The sequence below is a fragment of the Polyodon spathula genome, chromosome 5 (genome assembly GCF_017654505.1).
Source record: "Polyodon spathula isolate WHYD16114869_AA chromosome 5, ASM1765450v1, whole genome shotgun sequence".
Taxonomy (NCBI): Eukaryota; Metazoa; Chordata; class Actinopteri; order Acipenseriformes; family Polyodontidae; genus Polyodon; species Polyodon spathula.
In genome coordinates, this window is record NC_054538.1 from 28,074,142 (window position 1) to 28,101,485 (window position 27,344).

A 27,344-nucleotide genomic window follows, 5' to 3' on the forward strand; every position below is an offset into this window, starting at 1 on the left:
ATAATGTTTTATCTGTACATTTGTTGAAAATTAGTGCATAGTAATGCAGAGATAAGTAAAACCAGTAGTCTGAAGCTGGAGAGGAACACCAAGATGTAGAGGGGACTTTTTAGTCAGAGTTTAGAGGCATCAAGACTGATTGGGACCAGTTTATTTTATAGCTAGAAGTGGAACCAAATTCATAAAATAATTTCAGAGCTTGGGGAAGTGACAGATATATCTGAGAGGAATAACAGTATAGTGTCTGCCGAGTGTTTGGTCCTAACTGTGGGTGGCTCTCCGAGAAGTCAGGCGACATCATTACAGACTGAGCAAGGGGCTCCAACGAGAGAGCAAACAAAAGAGGAGAGGGGACATCCTGCCCCTGGAAAGCACACATTGAGAGGATGTAACAGGGCCTGTCTGCACACATGCAGTCGGGTTGTTATATAAAGCATGTATCATATTAATGAACATCTGACCAAAGCCAAAACTCTCCAGGACTGGCCACAAGTAATTCCATTCCAACCAGTCAAAGGCCTTTTCAGGATTCAGATAGAATAGCACAGGATGCAGGCTGATGAGGGGCCGAGTCAATTACGTGAAGGAGGCAATGCAGATTGGCGTCCCTTCATGAACTGTCTGATCCTGGTGTATGATATTATGCTGATTTCAAGCCTTTTGGTTATTGCCTTAGCATACAATTTTAGATCAGAGTTTAGGAGTGACAAGGGCCTGTAACTAAAACATTCAAGCGGGTTGTTACCATTTTTAACACGGAGCAAAATTACAGCCCATTTTTGATCTCTATGAAAAGAGCCGACTTGAATGGAGTATTTAATTGAGCTCAGTATCAAAGGGCCAACCTGATCCGAGGCTACCAGTAGTAATTTGGACGGGATGCCGCCTAGACCAGGAGACTTACGTTTTTTGCAAGGAATGTGCAGCCACTTTTAATTCCTCTAGAGTAGCTAAAGGTTTTTAAAACGTTATTGACCTGGACGGGTTGAGTAAAAAGTGTACCCTTGGAGTCTTTTATTGCATCGATCACCAATCGCGAGGCCAATCGCCCTGACAGCCTTAGAGCTAAGAGTCTACAGGGTCGCTCTGCATTTTCATAATAAGTTTGTCTAGGCTTGTGTAACAGAAACTCTGCCTTAGTCCTGGACAAGTTTTTGGATTCAGCTTTTAAAGAAGCAAGTTGTCTTGCCCTGTCTTCTGAGAAGTTATTTTTTTTTGTTGCTTTTCCAGGTTTGTACAGCCACTTCCACTTGGGAAATCTGTTTATAACTTGTCCTATTTAAGATGCAAAAGAAGTAGAATTACCGCTGATAAAGCATTTTGTAACTTCCCATAATTATTGTGGGTTGATAACAGGGCTGCAATGATAACCTTTCAGAATTCTTCATTCTGAAGAAGAAAGGAGTTAAAACACCATGGTTGAGTGCAGACTGGTCCTGGGATAAACCTAAAGTCATAAAATTGGTGCATGGTCAGAAATTAGAATTGCCATTATTGTGGTGTGAGTACTAAACTGAAGTATACTTCAAGAGATAAAAATATAGTGAATTCTGGAATATGTTTTACGTCTGTGAGAAGAAAGAATAATCTTTAACTTTGGAGTTTTCTAATCGCTATGCATCACATGTAAATTTCTGGAAGTGTTTGGTAGCTGGAGAGTTAACAGCAGTGATGTGTGAGTAATACATTTTAGAATCAAGGGACAAATTAAAATCCCCTCCAATTATCACTGGAGTATCTAACACAGCAGATAACATGCACCTAATATTATCAAAACATTGAGTGTCAAATACATTGGGAAAATCAAAATCTACCCTTTGCATCATTACCCTGGTTAATAATATTTACTGTATATTGAGCTTCCTATTCACCAGAATTAAAACCCCTTAATTTTATTTGAAGTGGACGAGCGTGCAATATTTCTGTAATTTTTATTTTGAAATCTGTGAACATCTGCAGATTTAAGATGAGTCTCTTGAATGAGTGCTATTGCGACTCGCTTTCAGTGCAAAAAATCAAGAGATTTATATCTACTGATAGGTGAGTTCAAGGCATGTGCATTCCATGTGAGAATAGAGGAGTCATTCATTATACATACCTGAATTCACAGTAGAGAACAAATCACTCACTGGGAAAGCTTTCACTACTTGAAACACTAAACAGCCATACATAAGAGTTTTACAAAACCTACAGCAGATTAAACATGTAGTACCAATGGAGAGAATACAGCAACAGGCCACCAGGCCAGCAATATTGGAACAGACCAGTCCCTCTCTAATAGTGTAGCAGCGAAAAAATAGAAACAACAAACACAAACCCCAATCAGAAAAAGAGGCAATACAACAAAGTAACCAAAGAAAGAAAATAAACAAAACATTTATACACACGTGCTCCAATAGCTGAGGAACAACTGCCTTAATTTAACTGGCAAAAAATAACTCCCTTTGGGGTAAGGCTAAGGCAACATTGGTGTGCCAACACACACTCGTTTGAACATCAGTAAAAGAGTATGGGAATTGTCAACATATACTACTATCACTGAACAATCGGAAGTCCCAGGAGATATATAAAATAGTATCCTACACAAGCAAGAAACACAATACATATTAATTTGTTTCAGTCGCTGTTAGATGGCACAAAGATCCATAGTATATATATATATATATATATATATATATATATATATATATATATATATATATATATATATATATATATATATATATATTTTAAATAGCTAAATAATAGTAGTTTGACTCGCTAGTCGCATATATATCAGCAAATTGTTGTACTGACCGACTACATAATTATCAATGACCTTCAGGCAGAGGTCATGCTAGCTTTTATGTTCATACGTTCCTGAAACACACATGCACAAAATTTTGCATCCCATCCATCAAATACTAAACTGTTGTTAACACAAGGGCTAATAAACTCCAGGGATTAGGATTTTGGTACATTTTTATGAATGTTTAAATTCTGTGTCATATAATAGTTCAAACAATCTCTGTCTGATGTATAGATATACATGTGAAAACAGACACACTTTTTTCTTTGTTATATACTAACCGTTGACCGTTCGCATGACAACAGCGTTCCCTTCAAGGTAGAAATTCACATTTTTCGTAGTAACTGGCAACAACCTTTGCACTCAGTTTACTAACTTCTGTAAGTTATTATCATAAATGTCAACCTCAATCCAGACTCCAGCCTCTCTAGGTAAACCTTGGAACAAAAAACAGGAGGAACACCGGCCCTCCAGGAGCAGAATTGCCAACCCCTGCTCTAGAGGTATCATCTCTTTATAAATGCAAAATGTGTTTTTATCATATAGTTCTCATTTGGTTTGCAATATAAAATGCAGCAATTACTACAACAGAGTTTCACTCTAAGAAGTTAAATCCCAATATTACACATGCTGTAGAAATTGCAGAACGGTTATAGACCCAGGGATACTGAACATAGTGCCATGACAACAACTGCAGAGTGGGGGGTCTGGTGAACCACTGCAGGGATAAGCACTGCTATTTTAATTTCTTATTGAGAAAGCTCCTTCTGCAGCAGCAAGATTAATTAGCAGTTGCCATTTGTCCTGGATTTCAAAAACTCCACCCTGCTGTGTGGAGTTGTTTACACTGAAGCAAAGAGTGACCGCTGAAAAGGACACATATATGGAATCACTGAGGGTGTCGTGTTCAAAGAATTTATATATTCATGCACAATGATTACACATGCAGATTGCCAGATATCATGATACACTGTAAACTCAACACTGATTGACTATGTTTACAATGACTTTTGGCACCCAGAATGGAACATTCTTTTTCTAGAATTTTGGTGTCATCAAACAATATCCTACTAGATTTGTGGAAATGTGCATTCCAAGTGTGGAATGCCTGAATGGCCAGTTTGGTCCAATTTAACATCACTCCTTGTGTCAAAATGTATCAAATTCAAAGAGCAAATTGACAGAAATTCACTTCCTTATCTCCTGTAATCCTGTGTTAAGAAATGCATATCACACTACATCAAAACAAATAACACAAGGCTTAATAAAACTCTGTGTGTGTGTGTGTGTGTGTGTGTGTGTGTGTGTGTGTGTGTGTATATATATATATATAATATCCAGGGAAAGGGCACAGAGCTACATTAGTGCTTACCCCCAGACTGTCTGATAAATTACTGAAATCTCAAAAATGATCTGAGCTTTCCGTTAAGATGAAGCAGTAAACCCTTAGCTTACGGTCCTTAAGATCATCGAATCTCGCTGTCGAAAAATATTTTATTACAAAATGCTTCTCTTATAATAATTATAATAGTTCTAACCTTTCCTTGAACTTTTATTGATTTGAAGTAGAGTCCTACATCTTTTTCCAGACACATTTTTTATGATGTTCATATTAGAGTGTAGTGATTCTGATAGTTGCAAAACAAACCACATATTAACTTACACAGTTAAAAAAATACATACTTAATGTAATTAGTAGTAGCAGTAGCATATTGGCACAACTTTAGCATAGCACGTTAAGGAATCCTTTTTGTGCTATAAAGGAATCTAAATAGAAACATTTTACAGACAGCCACAATTGGGTAAGAAAAACTGGACATTTTCTGTAACAGCGTTCTAAAATCTTACAAAGTTGTTGTAAACACCTCTTTGAATTATTGGTACGTTCTTATGAATGTATGTGTGAGGCGAGAGTGTATTAAATGGAATGTCCAGACAGTAATTTATGTGTACAGAAATAAAATAATTTATTTTTATTCTCTATACACAACAAAATAATTAAATAACAAAAGAAAACAAAATGGTGTGAGGGAAGGAGTGCAGGGGTGAAATCCAAAACAAACCGTGATGACTCGTCTTTAATTGTCTTCGTGGCGACCCATACATAAACAAAAAAGACAAAAGAAATGTTATTGTTTTTTTGTTTTAAAAATCCCGCTGCACCAAACCAGTCTTTCCCTCCACCCGTTACTCCTCCTATTTTACTTTCGGACCAACCCCGAACACAGTAGTACGTTCCCTTTAGTATGTAATGTCCCGCCTCTGTAGTCAGCGGAACACCAATCCCCAACTGACAAGTGTCCTTATCCTTCACTTGACTCCAGTGGCTGGAATTTACATACTCGTACTTCCGCCCCTCACCAAGGTGCCGCCCCTCAAAAGATGACTTTTGCCATGGTCACGAGATCTTGGTAAGGGAAGTCCCGAGTTGGTTTGGTGCCATCTACTGTCGGGAGGCTGAATCACAGACCGAAAACCCTTTGACTCATCACAGTATGCTGTAAGCCTCTCTTTAATTACCATAAAATGACACTAATGTGGCAAGGGATTTATTTTCAGGAATAAAAGCACGACAATCGTAGAGTGGTACCTCTTTCCTTTGTAAATGTAGCCATTGATATGAGTGAAATTTTGCATTGATAAAACAATCTAGTTTGGGTAAAGATACTTCCTTTGTACGGTATTTGTCTACGTGAACAGGCTGGCTCATGTGGTGACAGTGCTGTTGCACTGGTTTATTGAAAATAAAAGATTTAACAAAACACACAACACTGAACACAAGAAATGGCACATTGGCCAAAACAAACAGACAAGCAAACAGTGGACTAACCCCAAACAAGTATCGTGCTGGTCCTTCCAGCATGAGTAGCAATTGTTAATTCTTCCTCCTTTTTCTCTCCCATACTCCACTGTGAATTCACCAACCCCCTGTGCGTGAAACACTCTCTCTTTTATGCAACTGTGCCTAGACTCAATTGCTAATCAGTCAGTTATTTAAAATGTCTGCAGATTGAACTAATTGTGCACTCCCCATGCCCCTATGTCATACCCACTTTAATCTGGTCGTGAAGTGCAATTTCTGTGCCTAAATACAAACATACATTTTAAATACTTGTGCTCCACAGACCCACAATTTTGCATAAACACGACATTGTATCACCGTGAATAGCCCACGTGGTGCATGTACAGTAATACATATCACCACATACAACATAAAACACAAAATACACACATAATGTAGGCGGTATATAGTCTAAAACAGTACACTGCAGTTATTTCAAATGTTTTAAGATTGTCCTACAAAACTGCTCAACACTTTTTAAAACAAATTGTACTGTTTTTTTATACTGGTAATGTTATGCAAGTTTGGCAGTTTACAATATCTCTTTAAATTTAATGAAAGAAAATTCAGCAACATAGTTTGGTTACACTGTTGTATTTTTCGGTATTTTTTTTCTTCTTTTAACAGTGAACCGTTACATGTTATGAGGCAGTCAAATGGCATTAAATAACCTATATGAGTTTTACTTGCTTCATTTTCCAGTGAAACACCCACTCGGTATATTACATTAGCCCAGACTGAACGATGAAAAGGAAGCTTTTGATACATAATGTGGGCAGCAAGTTGTTTGCTAATTAGTATGCCCACTGATAAATCCCACTTGTTGGTTGCTCTGTTCTTTAAATAACCATGGAGTAGTACCCACAGGATTATTCCAGGAACAGTGTATTTACAGTAAACACAAAGCATCCTCATATTGTGAGTGAATGTAGTGGATGGGAGAAGAAATCCTGCTTAAATTCCACCTCAAAACTGAAGGGAGCATTTTGGTCTCTGTGTTGATCTTGACCTTGTGTCCAGTTCTGTGGTTGTTTATGTGATGCAGGCTACATGACGGTTATAATGAGGGTTTCTGATCTCAGGTTTTAACCAATATCACAACTGACAACATATTATAAAGTATGTAAGTCCCATTAGTGCTTACAGAACACACTGAAGTTGAAATGATGGTTTACTGTCATGCTGTGTTTAAACCTGCAAATTTACATAAACATCATTAGTAAATGTAATTGTCAGTCGTCAGATTGCATTTTACATTCATTCTTAGCTTTTGTCCTCACACAGTCTCATCCAGATTTAGGATTGGATAAACTAATCATTATTAAACTTGAATACATTTTTTCTTTTTCTTTTAATATTACACAACCTCAGGATGGTATACGCTGCAGTATTAAAATTAACCATGGAAACCTTGAAAATTGAATGTGTTTTTTAGTTGACAGCTATGAGTGCAGTGAAAGCTGTCTCTTTCAGTTATTGGGTTATGTTGTCTCAGAGAGTGCTGATGTGCAATTTAATGTTAGCTACACCAAAATGGAATTGCTGCCTGTTGTCATTCATTCTGATACATACTAGATCGGATGAAGATTAGTCTACAAATACTGCAACGACTTTGATTTAAATATAATGATTAATAGCTGCCAGCTTTTGAATTGGAGTATTGGTATGACAGTGCTAAATACAGAAACATTGCTAAGACATCAAAACCATCAATCAGGTGCTCCACAGTGCCAATGAAATGTTACAGATAAAACAGATTCAAAAGCACTTCTAGCAAATAAATATGCTAAGTAAGCGGCAACATATAAAAAGTTAGCGCACCACTGGTTTAGAACATAACTTGTGTTAACAGAAACCAGAAGACGTGTAAGACCATTCTCACTCGTAAATGATATAGAAATTCACATGAATTCTCATGCTCAAAAAAGGCCAGTTTTGACATTGCAGCATAAGAGAAATACAGGCTAACTTCACTATAACAAACCCTTCTTATAACGAACACACGTTTTTAGCGATCCCAACAGCAAGAACTGATTTTTTCAATGGAAATTAGCCCTATTAGAACAATCACGTACAGGATTGACCCGGATACAACGATCTCAGTACTGACTGACACTGAACTTTCTCCAGTGTCAAGTGTGTTATTCTCTCAGTGAAAACAAAGACCATGGTTGTCTAATTCAAAGATAACTCTAATTCAAAGATGGCCTATTGTAGTACGAATCATGCATGACGAATGCAATCGTTGCCTGTCTGTGATCTTCACACAAACTGCAACCAGGCAACGGGCGTGAGGAGCAACCTATCAGTACGTTTACATGATAAAACTGATTTTCTTAAAATGTCACTTTTCTGTTTTTACATGATTAACGATAGAAAATCTAATTAGAATTCAACTGTATACATGGATTGAAGTTTTTGGGAAAACGCAGGATATTTTCGCATGCAAAGTAACACAAACTTTCTTCCTTATAAAAAAAAAACACAAAAAATAAAACACAACCATACACACACACAAAAAAAAAAAAATGCCTTGTTCTCTTGTCTTTTTTAAAGAATATAATTGAGTTAATTCATAATAAAAACAAATTAAACTTAACAGCTACCTAGCCTATATTATTTAATACATATTTGTTTTGTTGTCTTCAAACCAAAACTGCCCAGCATCTTGTTACAGGCAAACGTCAGCTGTAAACAGGTGGGTCAAACCAATGTTTGTGTAGGGTGAGTTTTATTGTGTTTTTTTTCGTTCTTTTTCTTCTTTTATCAATGTCAGACTTCTGTTGTCTTCTGAATGACTTTCAGTTTTTTTTTTATTACATTAAGCCTTTTAAAGACAAAAGCATAACAAAATAATAGTGTCTACTGAGCAAAAAAGTGAAGGGGCAAAATGGATACCGTTATTGCCTCCCCAGTGCTGTATGGGTTAGGTGCCTATGGTCTCAATCAAGTTACAGTCACAAAAATCAAGTGCCTGCACAAACATTTTTACAGTTTTCCACAATTTTATATATATATATATATATATATATATATATATATATATATATATATATATATATATATATATACACCCCCCCTTGCTCTTCTGGCAATGGTTAAGCAATGACATATATGCCTTCTTTGCCAATTTTGTTACTTAGCAACCACAGAAAATACAAATAAAATATGCAGAAACAGCCAAGGAAACAGACAGAAAAAGGAAAACAGCAGTCTTAAACAAGATATAGTGTAAACCTTTTTTAAGCAATTTTTTCTTGACTTTTACTATACTTTTTCCAGGCCTGGAAATCGCTGTTTTAAAATTCCACGTCTTTTCCATGACCGTACGAACCCGGCATTATTATTAACCACTCCCCCCCCTACAGTTCTCTCTTTTCGCCTGCAAGTCTAGTGTGCCTAACACATTAACGGAACATAAACAACCAATCACAGAACATGCAGTCTGGTAGCCACGCCTCCCCCTGCTCGAGCCGCAATTTTGATCGATTGAGCTCTCAGCTGTCACAGTCTGGTGTGCATCAAAACAACACAGACACTGTATAACCTGCTTAAAGAAACGTTATAGCAAGGCTGAGCTCTTTTTTGGTATGTTGGTGGGGGTGGGGGGGCATAGCCTGCCTTGCCCCCCCCCCCCCAAGGCGCCACTGGCTTTGTGTGCTTTTCTTCTAAGTAGCCTATTTTCCATTTGAAGGTTGTGCTAGTTCAGAGACCTTTGCCTGCAAGAGAAGTGGTGGCAGGGGTGGCAATAAAGATTGGTGTCAAGAGAAACCAGTGTGCTTGCTCTCCTTTTGCATTTCACTGCCCGAGTATGTCATGGCACCTGAGAATTCAAAAGATGTTGGAAGATTGCTGAAGGAATTTTAATCACCGTCGATGGAATGCATTTCTGTGCCATGAAGGGTACTTTACTGAAATGTTTGATGTTTAACCATTTTAAATTAGCAAAGCATTGTCAACAAAAAAAGAAATGGCAACATACAAAAAGATTCCCACATCAATCAAAATTACAACATGGGACCACTAGGGCATTAATAATTCAGACAGGCACCAAAATCCTGCAGCAAAATTGTTTTAATATTTTATTTTAAATTGTAATACTGATGTATAATAAATATTTAATTGAATTACAAAATGTGCAGTACAGCGGGTGCAATCATCGTGGTAAACCTTAATTTAGCCTAAGATGTCTTAAAATTTATTTTTACATATGACCCCAAGGTAACACTTTGTCCTGAACATTCGATATAAAAAGAAAGTTAGTTTTTGCATTACTGACTTTTTGAAGGTTTTTTTTTTCCTCCAGTGTTAGAGAGCAAGTCTATTTCTACCTGCTTTATAGGTGCATTAACTTTTGGATTACTTTAACCCTGATATAACTATTAACACTGTTATCTGCTCTGATGTCAAATCGTACTGTGTTTTGTATTTGCTCTTATTAGGACTGAAGTCATTGTATTTTGCTTTGCTCTAAATTGTGCTGTAATTCTTTATGTATTTTTGATATACAACTGTAAGTCGCCCTGGGTAAAGGGTGTCTGCTTAGAAATAAAAAATAATAATAATAACAATGGTGTGTACCACAGAAAGACCTGTGGATTCCTTGATCACAAACAGCAAGAGCATGCTTCAACCAGAAGCCGTCAACAAGGAGTTGAATTTACAACTGCTTCAGGATTGATCTCTATCAGCTGGTGTTGCATTATCTACTAAGTGGTGTTTCAGCAACAGTACAGCAGGGAAGGGGATAAAATAGATGCTAGCATTTAGGTAAGTAGGGATTTGTTTGTTGAGCTGAACAAGTTATCAACAGTCCGGGGTTAGAGATGGAATAAGGAAGCATGAAAGAGTAAATAGCAGGGTTTCGAACAATATAGCGTTACAGTATATGCCCTCGTGTTGCTACAACTGTTTAAATAACGTATCTTCATTGTTAACATCCTGACAAATTTTTACACTAACAACTTTAAAGTCTGTTTCAAAGCTCTTTTCAAAATGCCTGCTCTAGTGCATTGATAGTGTAAGGATTATTGCCCACATTGTCAAACAGGTAATGCAGCAATAATGATCCATAACGTGGTGCGGAACAGAAAAGCCAGAAAAGCCGCTCTTCCTGCAGTGATTTGGAAGAGGGCAGCTCTCAAACCCCAGTGCACTAGATGACCATTTTGAAAATAGCTTTGAAATAGACTACAAAGTTATAAGTGTCAAAAATTGGCAGGATGTTAACCAGTGAAAATGGCAAAGTGGTTGATTGTGTGCAGGTGCGGGTGATTAAAGAACAGACAGACAATTGTAATCCAGGTGAAAAGGTTTGTTTTATTTATTTTTAAGTCCAGTGCCCGAAGGCAAAACAAATAATAATGGAGGTGAGTAATACAGCGGCGTGTATTACTTAATTTATAATCCCTGTGTTGCCCCACAAATAATAGTCCTGTTTTTATTATACACCCACACAAAACACAAAACACATACACAAGCCAGTTAGTGCGTGAATTATTGCTAGTGGTGCGAATACAGTGTTATTTGTGACAAAGGTGCGGTGTTGTCCGGTTTCGTGCTGCCCCTGGCGACAGCTCTGGAACTGTGTTAACTGTCTGGTAACGTGCAAGACAAGACGAGACAATTACAAACAAACAAAAACACAACACTCACAGTTTTCAAAACCAACACACTTTTACTGTCCTTCTGGCTTCAACTCACTACAAACCAATGCGAAGGAATTTATTACGATTCTCCGCCCCGCTTATATGCTCTCACGCATGACCCCTTGGTAAACGAATGCAGCTGCCTTTACAATCTGTGGCTGCTACATTGTTTCCCTTCCAGGTCAGTATGTTCTTGCAACAGAGTCTCGCCTTTTTCCAGACTGACCGACTTCCCGACCCGGGGAAAGAACTATCAGGTCAGCCGGTCCAAAAAAACTCTGTCCTTGCTTAGTACCCTCACAGGTTGGAAGGGAGATTTACAACCAAGGTTCATTATATTTCTGGCACAGTACATTATTTAAACAGTTGTAGCAACATGTAGGAACGTGTAGCGCTATATTTTTCGCAACCCCGTTACTTATTCTAAGACCTGTGTAGTATGTTTTTTCATCTTTTGTTAAAAAAAATCGAAAAGCGAAGTATTGTGTTTTTATTTGTAAGTTAACAATACATAACATCTCAGGGAATGCAACCCTTGTTTACCCTTGTTAGTAACTTCAGAGCAAATGTAGACCATGACTACAAAGGATAACATGTTTGTTTGCATATTGTATATCCATCTGAACTGGCTATCAATTACCTAATTTATCCCTCAACCACATTCTGCATGAGATTTGTAATACTCATGATCGATAGCCAATTTGTCAGTAACTAATTAGCTGCTGACGACGCATCCTCACGAGATGTAGCTGTAGAAACAAACATCGTCCCTGCCAAACTACATTAAACTATAACAACAAAACACCAATGGGGGGGTTAGGTTGGCCAGGGTGTCCACGGCTCACTGCTCACCAGCGACCCCTGTAGACTGTCTGGGCACCTGCAGGCATGCTTGTAAGCTGCCCGAGAGCTGCATTGTCCTCCGACGCTGTAGCTCTTCGGTGGATGCATGGTGAGTCCGAAGTCTGAGAAATACACTCTCATCTTGATCAGAGGTAGCCACCGAACACTTACAACATACCCAAAAACAATGCAATGAAATTTGCAAAATATGCTAGATAATTTTGACTATATTGGACATGGAATTTGAATATATTGGACATGGAACAGAAATACCATGTGCCATTATTGTTTGAGCAAATGGACACTGTTTGTGTGTTTTCCTTTTTTTTTTTTTTTTAATTAATTATTGGTTCTTAGTAATACTGTATTTCACCGACAGTTTATTGTGGCATTTTAAATGACATAGTAAAAGCTCTGAGCCGGGTTGCATAGTAACCAGTTTAGGGGTCCTTTGAAACTGCTGCTCAGATGTCGCCATTGTCAATCGCACGTTTAATTTGTTGCTTGTCAGTAAGGCTGGGATTAAGTCACATGGTCTTGGATTCCTTAATTTTAGTATTTTTTGTTTGCTGTCGTGTAGAAACCCCACCAAATGTTGTGTAAAACAAACATTTTAGTTTATAGTTGCATATGCTGTAAATAGGAATCCATATTTAAGTCCAGAATAAATAGAATTCCAAATTTAACAAAAAATAAAAGTCAGTGTTGAAATATTTTTATTGGGGGTTTTTAAATTTCTAAATGGCGTGTGTTTACAATTACCAAAATGATTGAACAGCAAAAAATGAGGTCATTGGCTTGCCAGAGCCTAAGAACCTTTTAATTTCTAGGGGCTAGCAGCCACTTGCCTAAAAAAATAAAAAAATAAAAATGTCTGACTCGCTTGCTCGGCACATGCTACTATTTTCTCATTTCAGAAGTTGGCATCTCTGTTAAGTATGACATGTTTCTGCAGTTAGCACAGTAATGATCTCATTACTGGATTATTCTATTGTGTACAATGGAAATGCCTCATAGTGGCATATCTTTAAGCTATATTAAGCTGGCTGAAATATTTAAGCAGCTGATATGTATAGTATCTTTGTGAACCCAAAGATACGCACTCCAAAGCATGAGGCTGACAATTTCTTGTATCTCAAAAATATTTGCAAACAATCCGTTTTTTTAAAAAATAGCAGAGTACCCCAAAACATACCTCACTTGTTTGTACTTCTACAACTTGCTGAACAAACAAGGTGTGTCGTCTTATCTCGTGTTCTTTATTTGTTTTAAAAAAAATGAAAATAACGATTTTTTCCAGTTACAATTTTATTTCAACGATATGTTAAAAAGGTATATCCAGATATCCAGAAGCAGGCTACTGTTACTTTGAGAGTTGAAAGCTTAACTTTTTCTGTTTTAGAGTCTAACAGAGTGATTTTTACTTAATAATAATAATATGGTAGACACAAAGCACAGGCCCTGAATGTCCCGCTCCAGGAGCCTACTACACTACTAACATTCACTGTACTTAGTTAAGGATTAAACATCTGGAAGTTAAGGGTTTCGTGTAGTAGTTCTCTCCTAGGAGTGGACGCTATCTGTTGAATTTAAATGGCGTACATGAAAAAAGGAAAAGTGAAGTTGCGAGCTTCTTTTGGCTTTCAGATAAGTACAGTTTATTGAAGATAAAAGTTCTGAGTTGCAAAGTTACAACCAGACATCTTAAAGGTTACATGGTGACAACAGTTTGCAGGTTTCCTCTTTCCAAGCACAGATCAGAGCAATACAAAGAACATTTCAGTGTTTTCAGGTTAAATGCAGTCAATGACATCATGATTTTTCCTTAAACCAATCAGAAAAAGAGACAGATCTTGGTTGATTGCCCATTTGTCTTAAATAAGGGTTCACCACTTGAACTGGATTGAATTGCAATGGACAGGATAAGTACCAGCAGGGAATATGTGTGAACTGAAGTGTGATCCTTTATATTATCTTGTCAATATCGTCTGCCAAGTTTCACATCTTTTCTGTTCCTTACAGATTGAGGTGTTATATTACATCGATTCTTAAGTTGAAGAAAAAACTAATCTTATTAGTGAAAATCTGTAAATTTTGCCCTTCATTTTCATACATGTTTCTGTTTTATAAAAAATATTTAAAAAAATAAATACAAAGTAAATGTAGCTTATGTAAAACAGGGTAAAAAAAAAGAGCCTTGAGTATACTCTTGATATATGATGTAGAGGGCATCAACGTACTGTAGCTGAATTTGTTACCAATTTTGAAGAATGTATTTTGATATCAACTTTGTCAATTTAGAGTTATGCTCCAATGTATTCTTCACCTTTTCAGTCTTGCCTTATATTATGAACATATATTCTTCAAGTAGAATTCAATTATTCCTTATTTTGTTTTATAACTTGACATTTCATGATCATTCTTCTACATAATAGATGAAAAATAAGGACTTGCTCTCCAGTTACCAAAATGACCTTGAGGCAGTGATTAAGGCTGGATAGCACTGAAGAGCTCAGAGTCCTTGAGACGTAGATGTTTTCAGCTGACAAGTAAGAGCTCTGTTTTAATGCTGTTATCAAAATCAATTTGCACAAAATGCAGTGTATAGGCTTAGCATTGACTTTTATGTAAGATATCATTACCTGGGAAGATTTGAAAAAATATACTGTTTACAAGGTTATCATTCAAGCCTGTCCCCTGACTTTTATCAAAGACTTCTATTCACCTTTCGTATTCCATTTAGGTATGCTCCCATAAACTGTTTTATACAATCTTTACATTACACAATTATGACAGTGACTCTGAATGTTTGTACACTGGCTAAGTACAAAATACAAACAAAACAGTAATATTGCAGAGCTGGAAATAAATAATTCTGTGTGTTAGTTCAATGGTGCACGTGGACGCCTGCTTCTACACTTGTTTTTTTGCTTCTACACTTGTTTTTCTGCTGCTACACTTGTTTTTCTGCTGCTACACTACCTATTTTCATTTCTCTGTAGAGAAAACTGGTGCAAAGGCTGCCCTGGAGTAAGTGAATTGGGCTTAATATGTTCGAATATAGAGTTTGTAAGAAATCAAATGGCAGTAATGTGTAGCTTTTAAAAATAATTTAACATGCTTTTAGCTAGTTCACTATTATACACTACCAGTCAAAAGTTTTAGAACATCCCCATTTTTCCAGTTTTTATTGAAATTTAAGCAGTTCAAGTCCAGTGAATAACCTGAAATGGTACAAAGGTAAGCGGTAAACTGCCAGAGGTTAAAAAAAAAAGTTTAGGTTGAAAAATAATGTACATTTCAGAGTTATACAAAAAGTCATTTTTCAGGGAACAAGTAATGGGTTAACAACTTACAGCTGTTCTGCAGCAATGGAAGTAAATTAAGCCTTGAAAGTTGATGCTAACAATTCCTACAGGTGTCCCAACTTTTATTGATTACTTACAAACCCTCTGTCTGTATAAAAGCAGAGTTGGAACAGACTGTGTTGCTACACCCTCTTAAGCATTATGTGGACAGTATTGTACGTGCCAGAACTAGTATATTGCTATCATAATGGTGAGAAAAAGGCAATTAACAAAGGAAGACAGACAGACCATTATAACCCTTAAAAGTGTAGGTCTTTCCTTTAGAGAAATTGCAAAGCAAGCCAAGGTGTTAGTGAGTACAGTTTCCTACACCATCAAAAGGCACTTGGAAACTGGAGGAAACTCTGACAGGAAGAGGTCTGGCAGACCCAAAGCCACAACAGAATCAGAATACAAGTTTCTGAGAGTCAACAGCTTGCGTTATAGGCGGCTCACAGGACAACAGCTTCAAGCACAGCTTAACCCTGGTCGAAGTAAGCAAGTCTCACTTTCAACTGTGAAGAGAAGACTTCGAGCTGCAGGTTTGACAGGTCGGGTGGCAGTAAGAAAGCCATTGCTAAGATGGCAAAATAAGAAAAAGAGGCTTGGTCTTATGGAGCAGTGAATCAAAATTTGAAATCTTCGGTTCATCACGCAGGGTTTTTGTACGCCGTCGAGTAGGCGAAAGGATGGTTCCTCGGTGTGTGACACCAACTGTCAAACGTGGAGGAGGAAGCGTGATGGTCTGAGGCTCTTTTGCTGGATCCAGAGTCGGCGACCTGAACCAAAATGACTACCGCAGCATTTTGCAGCGCCATGCAATACACATGCAATACCCTCTGGTATATGCCTAGTTGGTCAGGGGTGTATCCTACAGCAAGATAATGACCCAAAACAAACCTCCATGTCAGAACTACCTTAGAAGAAAAGAACAAGACGGTAGGCTTCAAATCATGGAATGGCCAGCACAGTCTCCAGACTTAAACCCCATCGAGCTGGTTTGGGATGAACTGGACAGAAGGGTGAAAGCAATGCAACCTACAAGTGCAACACATTTGTGGGAACTTCTCAACAGTGTTGGGAAGAACTTTCCGAACAATATTTGATTTCCATTGTAGAAAGAATGCCACGAGTGTGTTCGGCTGTTATATCTGCAAAAGGTGGTTACTTTGATGAGTCAAAAATTTAGATTAAATTTTGTTAAACAAAACGATTCCATGATTTATTTTTTATCTCCAATTGTTTATTTGTTCTATGCTTTAATTTCAGAGTACATTGAGACATTAAACTGCATAAATTTCAATAAAAACTGGAAAAATGGAGGTGTTCTAAAACTTTTGACTGGTAGTGTATGTAAATCCTGTCTTGTTCATTGAAAAAGCATGTATGTTATTGTAAGAGAGTCACCAACGCTGCGTTTTAGACTTTCACAAATGCTGACTTCCCTTTGAGATATTGGGCCTCATTTACGAAAAGGCGCTAAACTTTATGATGCACGATAATTGCAATTAGTGTGCACATTAATTATTTCCGTATTTACTATTGCAGTTTTATTCATTATCACATGTGATACTTGGCATATTATGGTGCGCACTAAATTTAGTGCTTCACACTATGGTAATCAGAATGAATATTTGATTTTTCTTGTAATGCATGCTGATGTTTTAAATGAGCATCCAGCTCAGAATAATGAGATGAGCTGTATTCACATGGTATTTACTAAAGGATGTTAATTTTAGTATGTGCAGTAAAGTGATAATTTATTAGTGTGTATGGAAACCAGGCTTTAACCAATGATAGACACGCTATTTAAACCTCTTTTTCTGGCCTGAAAACTAGTGCAAGGTTTTTTTTAATTGATTTTTTGAGGTTTGATTCAGTCAGTTTAGTGAATCAATTCCACAGATTTGTTTGATTCACTTATTCACTGACAGAAAATAAGTACATCTTACTGAATTACTTGGTTATGAAAATTAGTTTGAACAGAAAAATCTGGCAGCAAGGGTCATTTAAATTAAGACTGTTCACTGGGTGGGCCGCACCGTAAAAAAAAAAAAGTCTCGTTGACTTTGTTTTGGCTGCATTTTCGTCTTTTGAAACTGGAGGAAACGCTGTGTAACTGCACAATATAAGACAGACTGATTTGGCATTAGAGAGAATTTTTTTTTTTTTTATATATATAAATTGGGCTGTGACAGACATTCAAATAAATTGTACAATTTAAATGATGGGCTTTGTATCAGAAAATTGGTGATAGAGTCAGAAATCGCGTGTAAGCAAGTAAGCAGGACAAAAAGACAAATATGCCATTGCACAACATGACTTTTATTGTATGTGCATTAAAGGAGAAAGGAAAAAGGCCTTTTATTTTTTTCATCAGACAAAGAATACAATTTAAATTAAAAGCTAAGCAGTGCAGTTTCACTTTACGTTGCCTCTGCCTGTCTGCTGAGTGATGTCTGCTGATTTGCTAATTTTCTGTCAATGTAAGCTACCTCCAGCTTCACATTAAGCTACTGAGTACTGATCAAAAGATAAAACCTGGACTGCTGAGGCTTTTGATATCACGGTGGTCACGGGTAAGTCTGACATTATCATGGACATTAAATGATCGCTCACAGTATGGTATGTAAATTAGCCAAATACTGTGCACGTATTTTAATGTATTCCCTGTTAGTAAATGGGGCAGTAAATGTAGATTTATCACACACGTTAGGCTCACTACTTTCAATGTAGTGCCCTTTTGTAAATGAGGCCCATTGGCGTCATACTCGGTATACAACTGTATTTAGTGATTTTTTTGGTGATTTCTTGCATATAGAGACATAAATAAAGAAGCTACCATTTTCAATCAACAGTATTAACAGTTTAACTGCCTGACCATATCAGTAATGCAGTCTACGAGTTTTCAGTGTCCTTCCAGCTGGTATACAGATGTATTCTAGTATTCCTTCTTTGTGGTTCCATTACAGATGTTGACAGTAACCATTGCTATATGGTATTAATATCTTGTACATAGGTGTATTATTTTGTTAAGGTGTCCAAATACACAATTGGACAGTATTGTGTTTGTACATTATTTTAGAGGTATGCAAGGAAGACAGCTTAGAGCCAGTATTAGATCCATATACAAGATCATCAGAGCATTTCTGGGAAAATGTTTCACTGTTACAGAAACTATTAAGAATAAACTTTTCATCCTGTACATTGATCAATAGCATGCTTTTGTTCAACTCTGTGTAAGCTGCTGTTAAACAATCAAGATGAGAAGTTTCCCTATTTTTATCATTAGAACTTTATAGTACAAAAGTAGATATGCTTTTAAAAGGGGTGTGTGTATGTGTGTGTTTGTGTGTGTGTGAGTAAGTGAGAAAGAGAGAGATGGCCCTGGGTAAACATATCCAAACCGATACAGCATAGAGCTGCAGACATGATCGCTGTTAAAATAATATTAAGAAAGTATAAAAAAAGGACTTAAACATTCTTTTCCAACTGTAAAATGTGGAAGAACCTGCAAATATTGTTAGGGTGCCTAAAATAGTTTTCAAATCAAATTATTGATTGTGGAAGCAAAACCAAAAAATCCATTAAATGTACACTATAGCCACCATATGCCTTATGTATATTACAGATGAGCAGTTAATTAATTCATTAGCTTCCTCTTTGTAGTGCTTCATGATCCTAATGTTTGATGCATATTTAATAGTGGATTTACTGTGTAGCTATTATGATGTGTCAGATAAGGGTTAGTACATAACCTGAAAGTATAGCCTACAGAGGCATAAACATCTTTTGAAGTTATTAAGGGTGTACACAGAGACCTCTGCTGGTGAAAGCGCAAACTGCTGGGCTGCTCATCTTTTCCGTATGAATGCGGTGGGAGTGGGGATGACATTAAAGCTGCTGCAAAACACCCAAAAGCTTTTCACAAGTTTTTACAAAGGAGTATACGGACAACATGCCCCACATGTCAACCTGTTCCTATCCAGTTTTAAATAACTGTAGCATAACTGAGGCAGAAGTGTTAAAGGGACTAGAGCTTTTAAAATAAACAAATCCCCTGGGCTGGATGAGATCCTCCCAATAGTACTCAAAGAAATGAAAGAAGTTATTTACAAACCACTAACCAAGATCATGTAACAGCCTCTTGACACAGGTTGTACCGACAGACTAGAAAATTGCAAACGTAACACCAATCCACTAAAAGGGAAACAAAACTGAGCCAGGTAACTACATACCAATAAGCCTGACTTCTATTATATGCAAACTTATGGAAACTATAATAAGATCAAAATGGAAAATTTCCTATATGGTAACAGTATCCTGGGAGACAGTCAACATGGTTGGGAAAAGGGAGATTGTGTCTAACTAACCTGCTCGATTTTTGTGAGGATGCAACATAGATAATGGATAATTGCAAAGCATATGACATGGTTTATTTAGATTTCCAGAAAGCTTTTGACAAAGTCCTGCATAAAAGATTAATTCTCAAACTGAATGCAGTTGGGATTCAAGGAAACACATGTACATGGATTAGGGAGTGGTTAACATGTAGAAAACAGAAAGTACTGATTAGAGGAGAAATCTGAGAATGGAGTGTGGTAACCAGTGAAGTACCACAGGGATCAGTAGTAGGTCCTCTGCTCTTCCTAATCAACATTAATTATTTAGATTCTGGTATAGTAAGCAAACTTGTTAAATTTGCAGACGACACAAAAATAGGAGAGGTAAACACTTGCAGCAGTAAAGGTCATTCAAAATTATCTAGACAAGATTCAGATTTGCTCTTGGGCAATTGCTGACCCTCCAAAAAATCTCCTCTGACAAGGTGCAAACCATTGCAGAAGCAAGTAATTTAGAGCTGTATAAAACCACACTTTCAGAGACCTGTCATTGGCCTCAGGATGGCTGCTGTTGTACACTTCCTGATGCGGTGACGCTTGGCTCTTGTTGAGGACAGGCAAGAAAACCTGAGGAGAAGGGTAAGACAGAGAAGACCCTGCATATTCAAACCCAGTGTCACTTTGTTTGGGATGCCAGATGATGCAGTGGTAAGGCGGTATCATCTCACTCCGCAGCTCATGCTAGACTTAATAGCTGAATTTCATCACCTGGTTGACTGTCCTCCTGGTAACACCAGCACCTTTGACTTTCTCCACAATAGAGGACCATATGGCCTCTTTGGTAGCATAACTGATGTTGGCTGAGCTTTTCTAGATAAATCAATAAGGACTCTCAGCTCTCCGCTCCTCCTCTTTTTGTCTTTTCATTTCCGTGCACCAAGAGGACTTTGCTGCCCTTCCTTTGACATTTTTTTGTTTGGTTTGATTTTTCGTGCTCCACAAATCTCATACAGCACCTACTGCACTCTATACCCCTAACTCACCTCACCTCTAGGCTGTAAGTGCAGCCACTAAGTAGCCTGATGCACAAGCTGAGGATTTTAGCTGCAATTGTGTGCATTACACCTATCCTTACATCAACCCTTAAGTTTGGAAATGAGGTGCTATCAATCAAGAGGAATGTTGTCATAAGTTTTAAACCATTTCATTTGGGATCATTTGTCACATGGCATTCTGCATAAATATTTATCTGTAAAAAACTTGATGTAATAGGTTATATTAATCATGACATTGGTTCAGACACCTCAGGCACCTTGCAGATTTATTATATTTAGCATCTGTAAATATAAGTATGTTAATCAGTTGTTTTTTTGTTTTTTTAAGAAAGTTTTTTCTAGTTGCCAAGTAACAAATTGCTTGTTTATTGCAAAGTATTGCAACAAGTACAGGGACACCACTGTGGGCATTTCCCAGAATTTATTTATTTTTTTTAAATAATGATATCCAGAGATATCTAATTGTTTTTCTTTTTATCAATTACTTTCAACATGCAATATACTCTGCGTTATCCATAGTGTTACAGTATGAGCCTAAAGTACAAAATGTGTGTTTTTTTAACTGTAGTGTTTTCTTTAATTTCAGATGTTGCTATGACGACAGGAATCAGAGATGACTGATGTCGTCATAGATTTTGAAGCAACAGGAAGGACTGGCCGCAGGAACGCTTTGCCTGACATTCTGGGATCCCCGGCAGGAGTGGGAACATCTGAGCTGCCCCATAAACTAGCTGAGCTCTCAATGAGTGGTAAGTACAGGGCATTGAGGAACAGACTAGTTATCTCAAATAAAAATGCCTATATAGCAAACTTGATTGTAAGAAAGCACCAGACTTAAATGGGTCTTTCACATGAGTTTTACCAGTTAATAAGGTTTACAAAATTGGGGTTCACCTTAGTGCACCTAAATCAGAAATGTAGTAAAATAGCTCTGTTTGTGTTCTTCACATGTACTGTGTGTACAAGTTTATACGTAACAGTTTTGAACAAATGCCAACACACATTTTGATTGATAAAACACCTTTATTTAGTGTCGTTGAAAATACATTGTAATCCAACTGTTTGGTATTTACCTTTTTGTCTGGTTGAGCATTGGTGCCTCGATAGTTTTTGTTTGCACTTACTGTATTTTTTGACAGTCAAATCCTAGTCTGTTGTAAGGTGATGTGACAGGGTACTCGTCTCACGTGTGTGGGTAACCTCTGATATGCAAGACAGAGACATATGGGAGTTGAAATGCCGCTAAGGCATGCAGGATTTATTAACACAGCGAAAAAGTAAACAAACTGGTCATGTGACGCTACCAGCGATGGTAAAGCACAGAGGACACATACAGAAGACTGCACTAAAGACAAAATAAAACCCAGTATAAAAACTACAAATAAAAAGTGCCACACAGGGTGAGCGCTGGCCTTAATAAACAAGGTGTCTCGCTCCAGAAATGTAACTACGCTGTGTAACTCTCGCTATACATTACATGGCATCAATATCCCCTGAACTAACCTACTTATGAGCCGGTATTCATATAACGACTCCTGCTGCTTCATACGGCCTTGGCTGGGCATTGGCTTCACAAGCACCGCTTGCAGTTTCAGGGTTGTGTAGCTGCAGTTCCTGCTGAGCGGGCGCTCTCCTCCTGAGTGTATGCAGTGCCCCTCTGTATAGCATGGTGTTGCAGTCGCCCAGAACGATTCTCACCGGATGTTTTTTTGCTGACGGACACAGTTGAGACCCGGCCACCTGCTGATTGAGGTCCGGTACAGCCAATCACTCACTGCCCTTCCTCTCAACCAAGCCTAGCAAGCAGCAAATGAGTGACCATCTGTAAACAATCAATTAAACTTCACAACTCCAAAAAGCACATAAAACAAACCCGATTTTACATATCATTTACACCAACACTAATTTCTCCTGCTACAGGTGACTTTTCAAGTGTTTCATAATTTTTCTTTTAAGAGACCTGTGTAATAAAATAGTAGATGTGCAGATAATGAGTCCTGTATTGAGGAACACAACATTGTAATTCAAAGTGAAATTGAATCCTCAAGTAAGTGATCGAAAAGCTTGTTGCTGATCAGTCTGAGCAGAGCAACTCCCCTTTTTGTATAATAGTACAGCCTACACTTCCTCTTCCATCTGTACTTTCCCTCCTCCTCCCCTCACCCTTCTCAGATCAGCCATACCCCTCAGCATTCTCTCCTCCCATATTGATGTGTTTTTTCATATTTTTTCCCCCCAGTGTACTTCCTCCTAATGTATTGTGAAATAATGGCTATGGAAGCCCTTTTTCATGTTTTGGTTGTTTGCATTTCTGTTTTATTTATTTATTTATTTATTTTTACTTGAATTAAGTTATTTCAAGTATACCGGTGAAAAAAAACCCACAAAGTTTATGACTCATGGGCTATATCTTTTAAATAAACAACTTGAGTGTTTATTTTTTATTCATAAAACCCTTGTATGTATTTGGTTTATATATTTATTACACAAACTGAAAGATTTATTACTTTAGATTTATTACTTTGCAAGTAACCTGACCTACAGCGCATGGGGTTGTACCTTCTTGCATGAAATAGTGCTTTCATTTTGGCTTGATGGCATGATGTATTCATGTATTTTAAGAGAAAGGCCATTGAAATGTGGGACTGATTTTATATATGCAGTATATCATCCATTTACACCTAGCTACTGTTGCATTAAATTGTGTGTAAACAACTTTTAACCTGTCTACTGTTGAGTTAAGGGAGCTGCTCCTCTATTAAATTAAATTAATAAATTACTAAACGCTGTGAAATTCACCCTCTGCATTTCTGGGTCACCAAAATATCCTAAATAAGCCTTCAATACAGTATGCGCATTTTAAAACATCACAATCCACCACAAGAGGTGGGGGAGGCTTTGCTTCCACTTTTCAATATATGCTTTTTCAGCCAAATTGTTTGTCTACTTTACTGGTTTTTGGTATTTTTTTTTTTTTTTGTGGTTCAGTCTGTAAAGTTTATGGGGAAAACAAATACTGCAGTATTATATGTTATTGAGTTTTCACTTTATTCTTTCAACAGATGAGGGAGCACAAGGCGGAGAGACTTCATCCTCAGCTGAAGCGGACCCAAATCCTTCAGAAACTGAGGAGAAGAGCAAGGGAACATAACGGCCCAGTGTAAAATGTGCATGACTGACAGGCTGATCATCTGAAAATGATGTTACCTGAGAACTATGAAGATACGCACAGTGCTATGCAACATCAGGACACACCAGTGATGCAAAAGTGGCTTGGGATTTCTTGATCGCTTAGACTGGGGAAAAGGGGAGATTTTTTTAAAGCTGTTGGAAACACTAAGATGTTGGTAGTTTTATTGTCTGTTTGAAAAAGCATTCCATCCATACTGTACTTTGTAATAGCATATTAGAGTGCTGTGCTGCTCAGACACCTGGAGCTCAAGTAATACTGTGTCTTTTGTATAACTCAAAATAGGACTTCTTGTTGTTTTCATATGTTGCAGATGTGTACTTTTTAAACAGAATGTCAACATGCAGCTGGAGGAATGTATTTTTGCACCACACAATTTGGTGATGTACGTCTGTATTGAATAGTCAGATTTATATAATGTTTGCTAATCTTTTAGCTGTGAATTATTAGGTGCTGTAAAACCTCTGCCTGGCATGTTTTATACAGTAAAAAGAAATGCTTTAATTAATGATACTTCCATTTAAAAAAAAGGGGGGCAGGGGGGTAATTTAAAAAAATCTTTAGGTAATGTTACCCATGTAAAATTAATAAATAAATAACAATGGCATCATTTTGTCAGTCCTCTCGCCACTAGCTCAACTGCTGCTGTATTTATTGTATCACATACTACATACTTAAACGTGTGCTTTTCTAATAGTTCCAGTTTTGGTAAACACTTGATTTAAGTGTATATATATATATATATATATATATATATTATATATATTATATATATAGTGAGGCTCCTAAAACCCCCTCATATTACATATCCACGAGGGAGCGATATATGTCCGGAGCGTTTTATGATCGCAATACTAGTCTCTCAAATGGGGGGAGGGGGGTTGGGGGGCCCCCAACCCCCCCACATAACACACAGATGTGTATTGTGCTAGTCTGATACACTCAATGTTTATTTTATTGATGGGGAGATATATTAGTGCATATACTTTCGTTTTTAACCATGAGTTCTTGAAATTTACAAAAATGTAACTTTCCCTGAATTAACCATGCATGGAAAATCACAGGAAAAAAGTAAATTCATTACGAAAGATAACCACATAATAGGCCTAATACTTATTTAGTTATAAAACGAATGCTGAATAAGATGTCTGTGTTATAAAGTGCCAGCGCAGCTTTTCTTCAGTTCAGATACTGTATCAAAAGGGAGAGACAGAAACGGAAGTTAAATGAGAAGTTGTTTACAGTTTGAACAACACTGGCACTGTATTCACTAGTATAGAGGGGACATGTAGGAGTATTATATCTGAGGCGAGTTATAAACGAGAGCCTTATAGTGAGGAAGCACTGTGTGTGTGTGTGTGTCTGTGTCTATATATATATATAGACACACACACACACACACACACACAAAACTCCTATGCTTTAGTTTTATTCTCTTTTGGAGTTTTAGGTCTAGGCATTATGAGATAAAGTGACATTTAAATGTAAAAACATTTATTTTTCATTTGTTTTCTTCACCATTAGATTTTTGAAAGTTAATAAACTCTTTCTGGCTTTTTAACCCTTTGCTGCATGACTTTTTCATTGAAAAAAAAAGGTTTCCATTTGTTATAGTGTACTTACTAAAACATTTCATTCATAAAATGTAAAACATTTGCTGAAATGTGGAGTTGTTGAACATAGTCCTTAAAGATTCACCACAAGGGATATGAAGCTGCTTTATGAAGAGTATTTTTTGACAAGAAAGGGAAATCTAGTGTTGACTGTAGCCCAGGAGCAACATTGGAAGTAAACAGCAGGATCCACAAGACCATAGTTCTTGTTAGACGGAATCATACAGGTCTGTTCATGAGATACATTAGTGGAACCCCCTGTACTCACAATTGTAACGCCTGATATTTGCTTCTCACTGTACCCTGGTGCTTCATACTCTAGGTTTATTTTTGATACTACAGCTGACTGCCCTAACTTACTTTGTACCCCCCCCCCATGGGAATATACACACAGACATGTTTACATTGTTGTAAATATACTTGCCCTGAAAATTTTAACTGGTAATCTAACTTTAACAGAACATGTAGTCTGACTCAAACACAATTATTATAAATATTATTCAAAAAATTGTTTTATATCAACTAAACGATGTGAGATCCAAATATACAAATACATAATTTGACTTTATGACCTCTGTAGCCAGTCATACATTGTTCTAAAAAAATCCTCCTGTGCTAGAGTGCACAACATATCCAAGTGCAACATGCCCCTTTTCGATTTAGGAGTCACATAGTATGCACAGATGATCTTAATGTTATGGAAAGCTCAGATGACAATAATAGTGTATGTATAATATAGTCTGAATATGAATATTCAGTACTGGACACTAGGCGGCAGTAATGAACTACCATACAATTGTTTTTTTAGGCCTGTATATTTAGTATATGTATATTAATTATTCAGTCAACTGAAATCTGCAAACCCGTTATTAATGTTTATTAGAATTGTAGGGAAAAAAGCTTTTCCAAACCATCTGATAACAATAGCCAATAACAGGATTGAAATATAAAGACCACAGTACACTTTTTTTTTCATTTGTCACGTGTGATTTTGTTAACATCTACACTTTTACAAACAAGAAGAGTGCAAGCCTGCACACCATGTGGTTTTGATTTTGCTGAAGGAAATAGATAGTTTGTGGAATAAAAAGCCCCTTTCACACTGGCACTTCTACCCGGGTCCTGGCTACCCAGGTCACAATCCTGCGTAGTGTGAAACCACATACCTGGGTTAACCTGGGTCACAGCGATACACGTCACGATGTATGTTGACACGCTTTCACCAGGGCTGAGTGAGACAAAATGCTTGACGGTCATTCGTGACACAGTAACATACAGCCTCGCCTGCATGAAGGTTTCACTTCCTCAAGGAACATTTCTGTTTAGCCATATTTTTGTTGATTGAGACACCGCATGAGCCAGATTGCAGCAGGGATGATTTGCTCTAATCATCATTTAGGCCGACGGTTTAATACAGGGAAGTGTGGATGGAAGCGTCAGTAACAAACTGTTTCCCGAGGCATTGATACGGGTATTGTGCACTTGCATCTGACACCCAGGTCAACCCTGCTTTATCAAACGCAGTGTGAAATAGGCTTAAGTCACATGTTAAATTTCATAACCCTTATTTTAATTTATTTTTTGCTTTAACTGCCTGAACACATGAGTAGATTCCTGTGGTAACAGAAAACTTGATGTAGTCAGATTCAAAATATTCAGATATAGACTTTAATAG

The 27,344-nt window shown here is 37.2% G+C and overlaps 1 protein-coding gene across 1 annotated transcript in view; it reads left to right on the forward strand.

Moving 5' to 3' along the window:
- Positions 1 to 24,761, forward strand: part of pkib (protein kinase (cAMP-dependent, catalytic) inhibitor beta) — a 36,075-nt gene extending 11,314 nt beyond the window's left edge. The window contains exons 2-3 of the mRNA XM_041249315.1: positions 21,453 to 21,615; positions 23,929 to 24,761. Coding sequence (XP_041105249.1) covers positions 21,480 to 21,615; positions 23,929 to 24,017 — 225 coding nt within the window. The 5' untranslated portion in view covers positions 21,453 to 21,479 and the 3' untranslated portion in view covers positions 24,018 to 24,761. The remainder of the gene's footprint in view (positions 1 to 21,452; positions 21,616 to 23,928) is intronic.
- Positions 24,762 to 27,344: the final 2,583 nt, after the last annotated feature.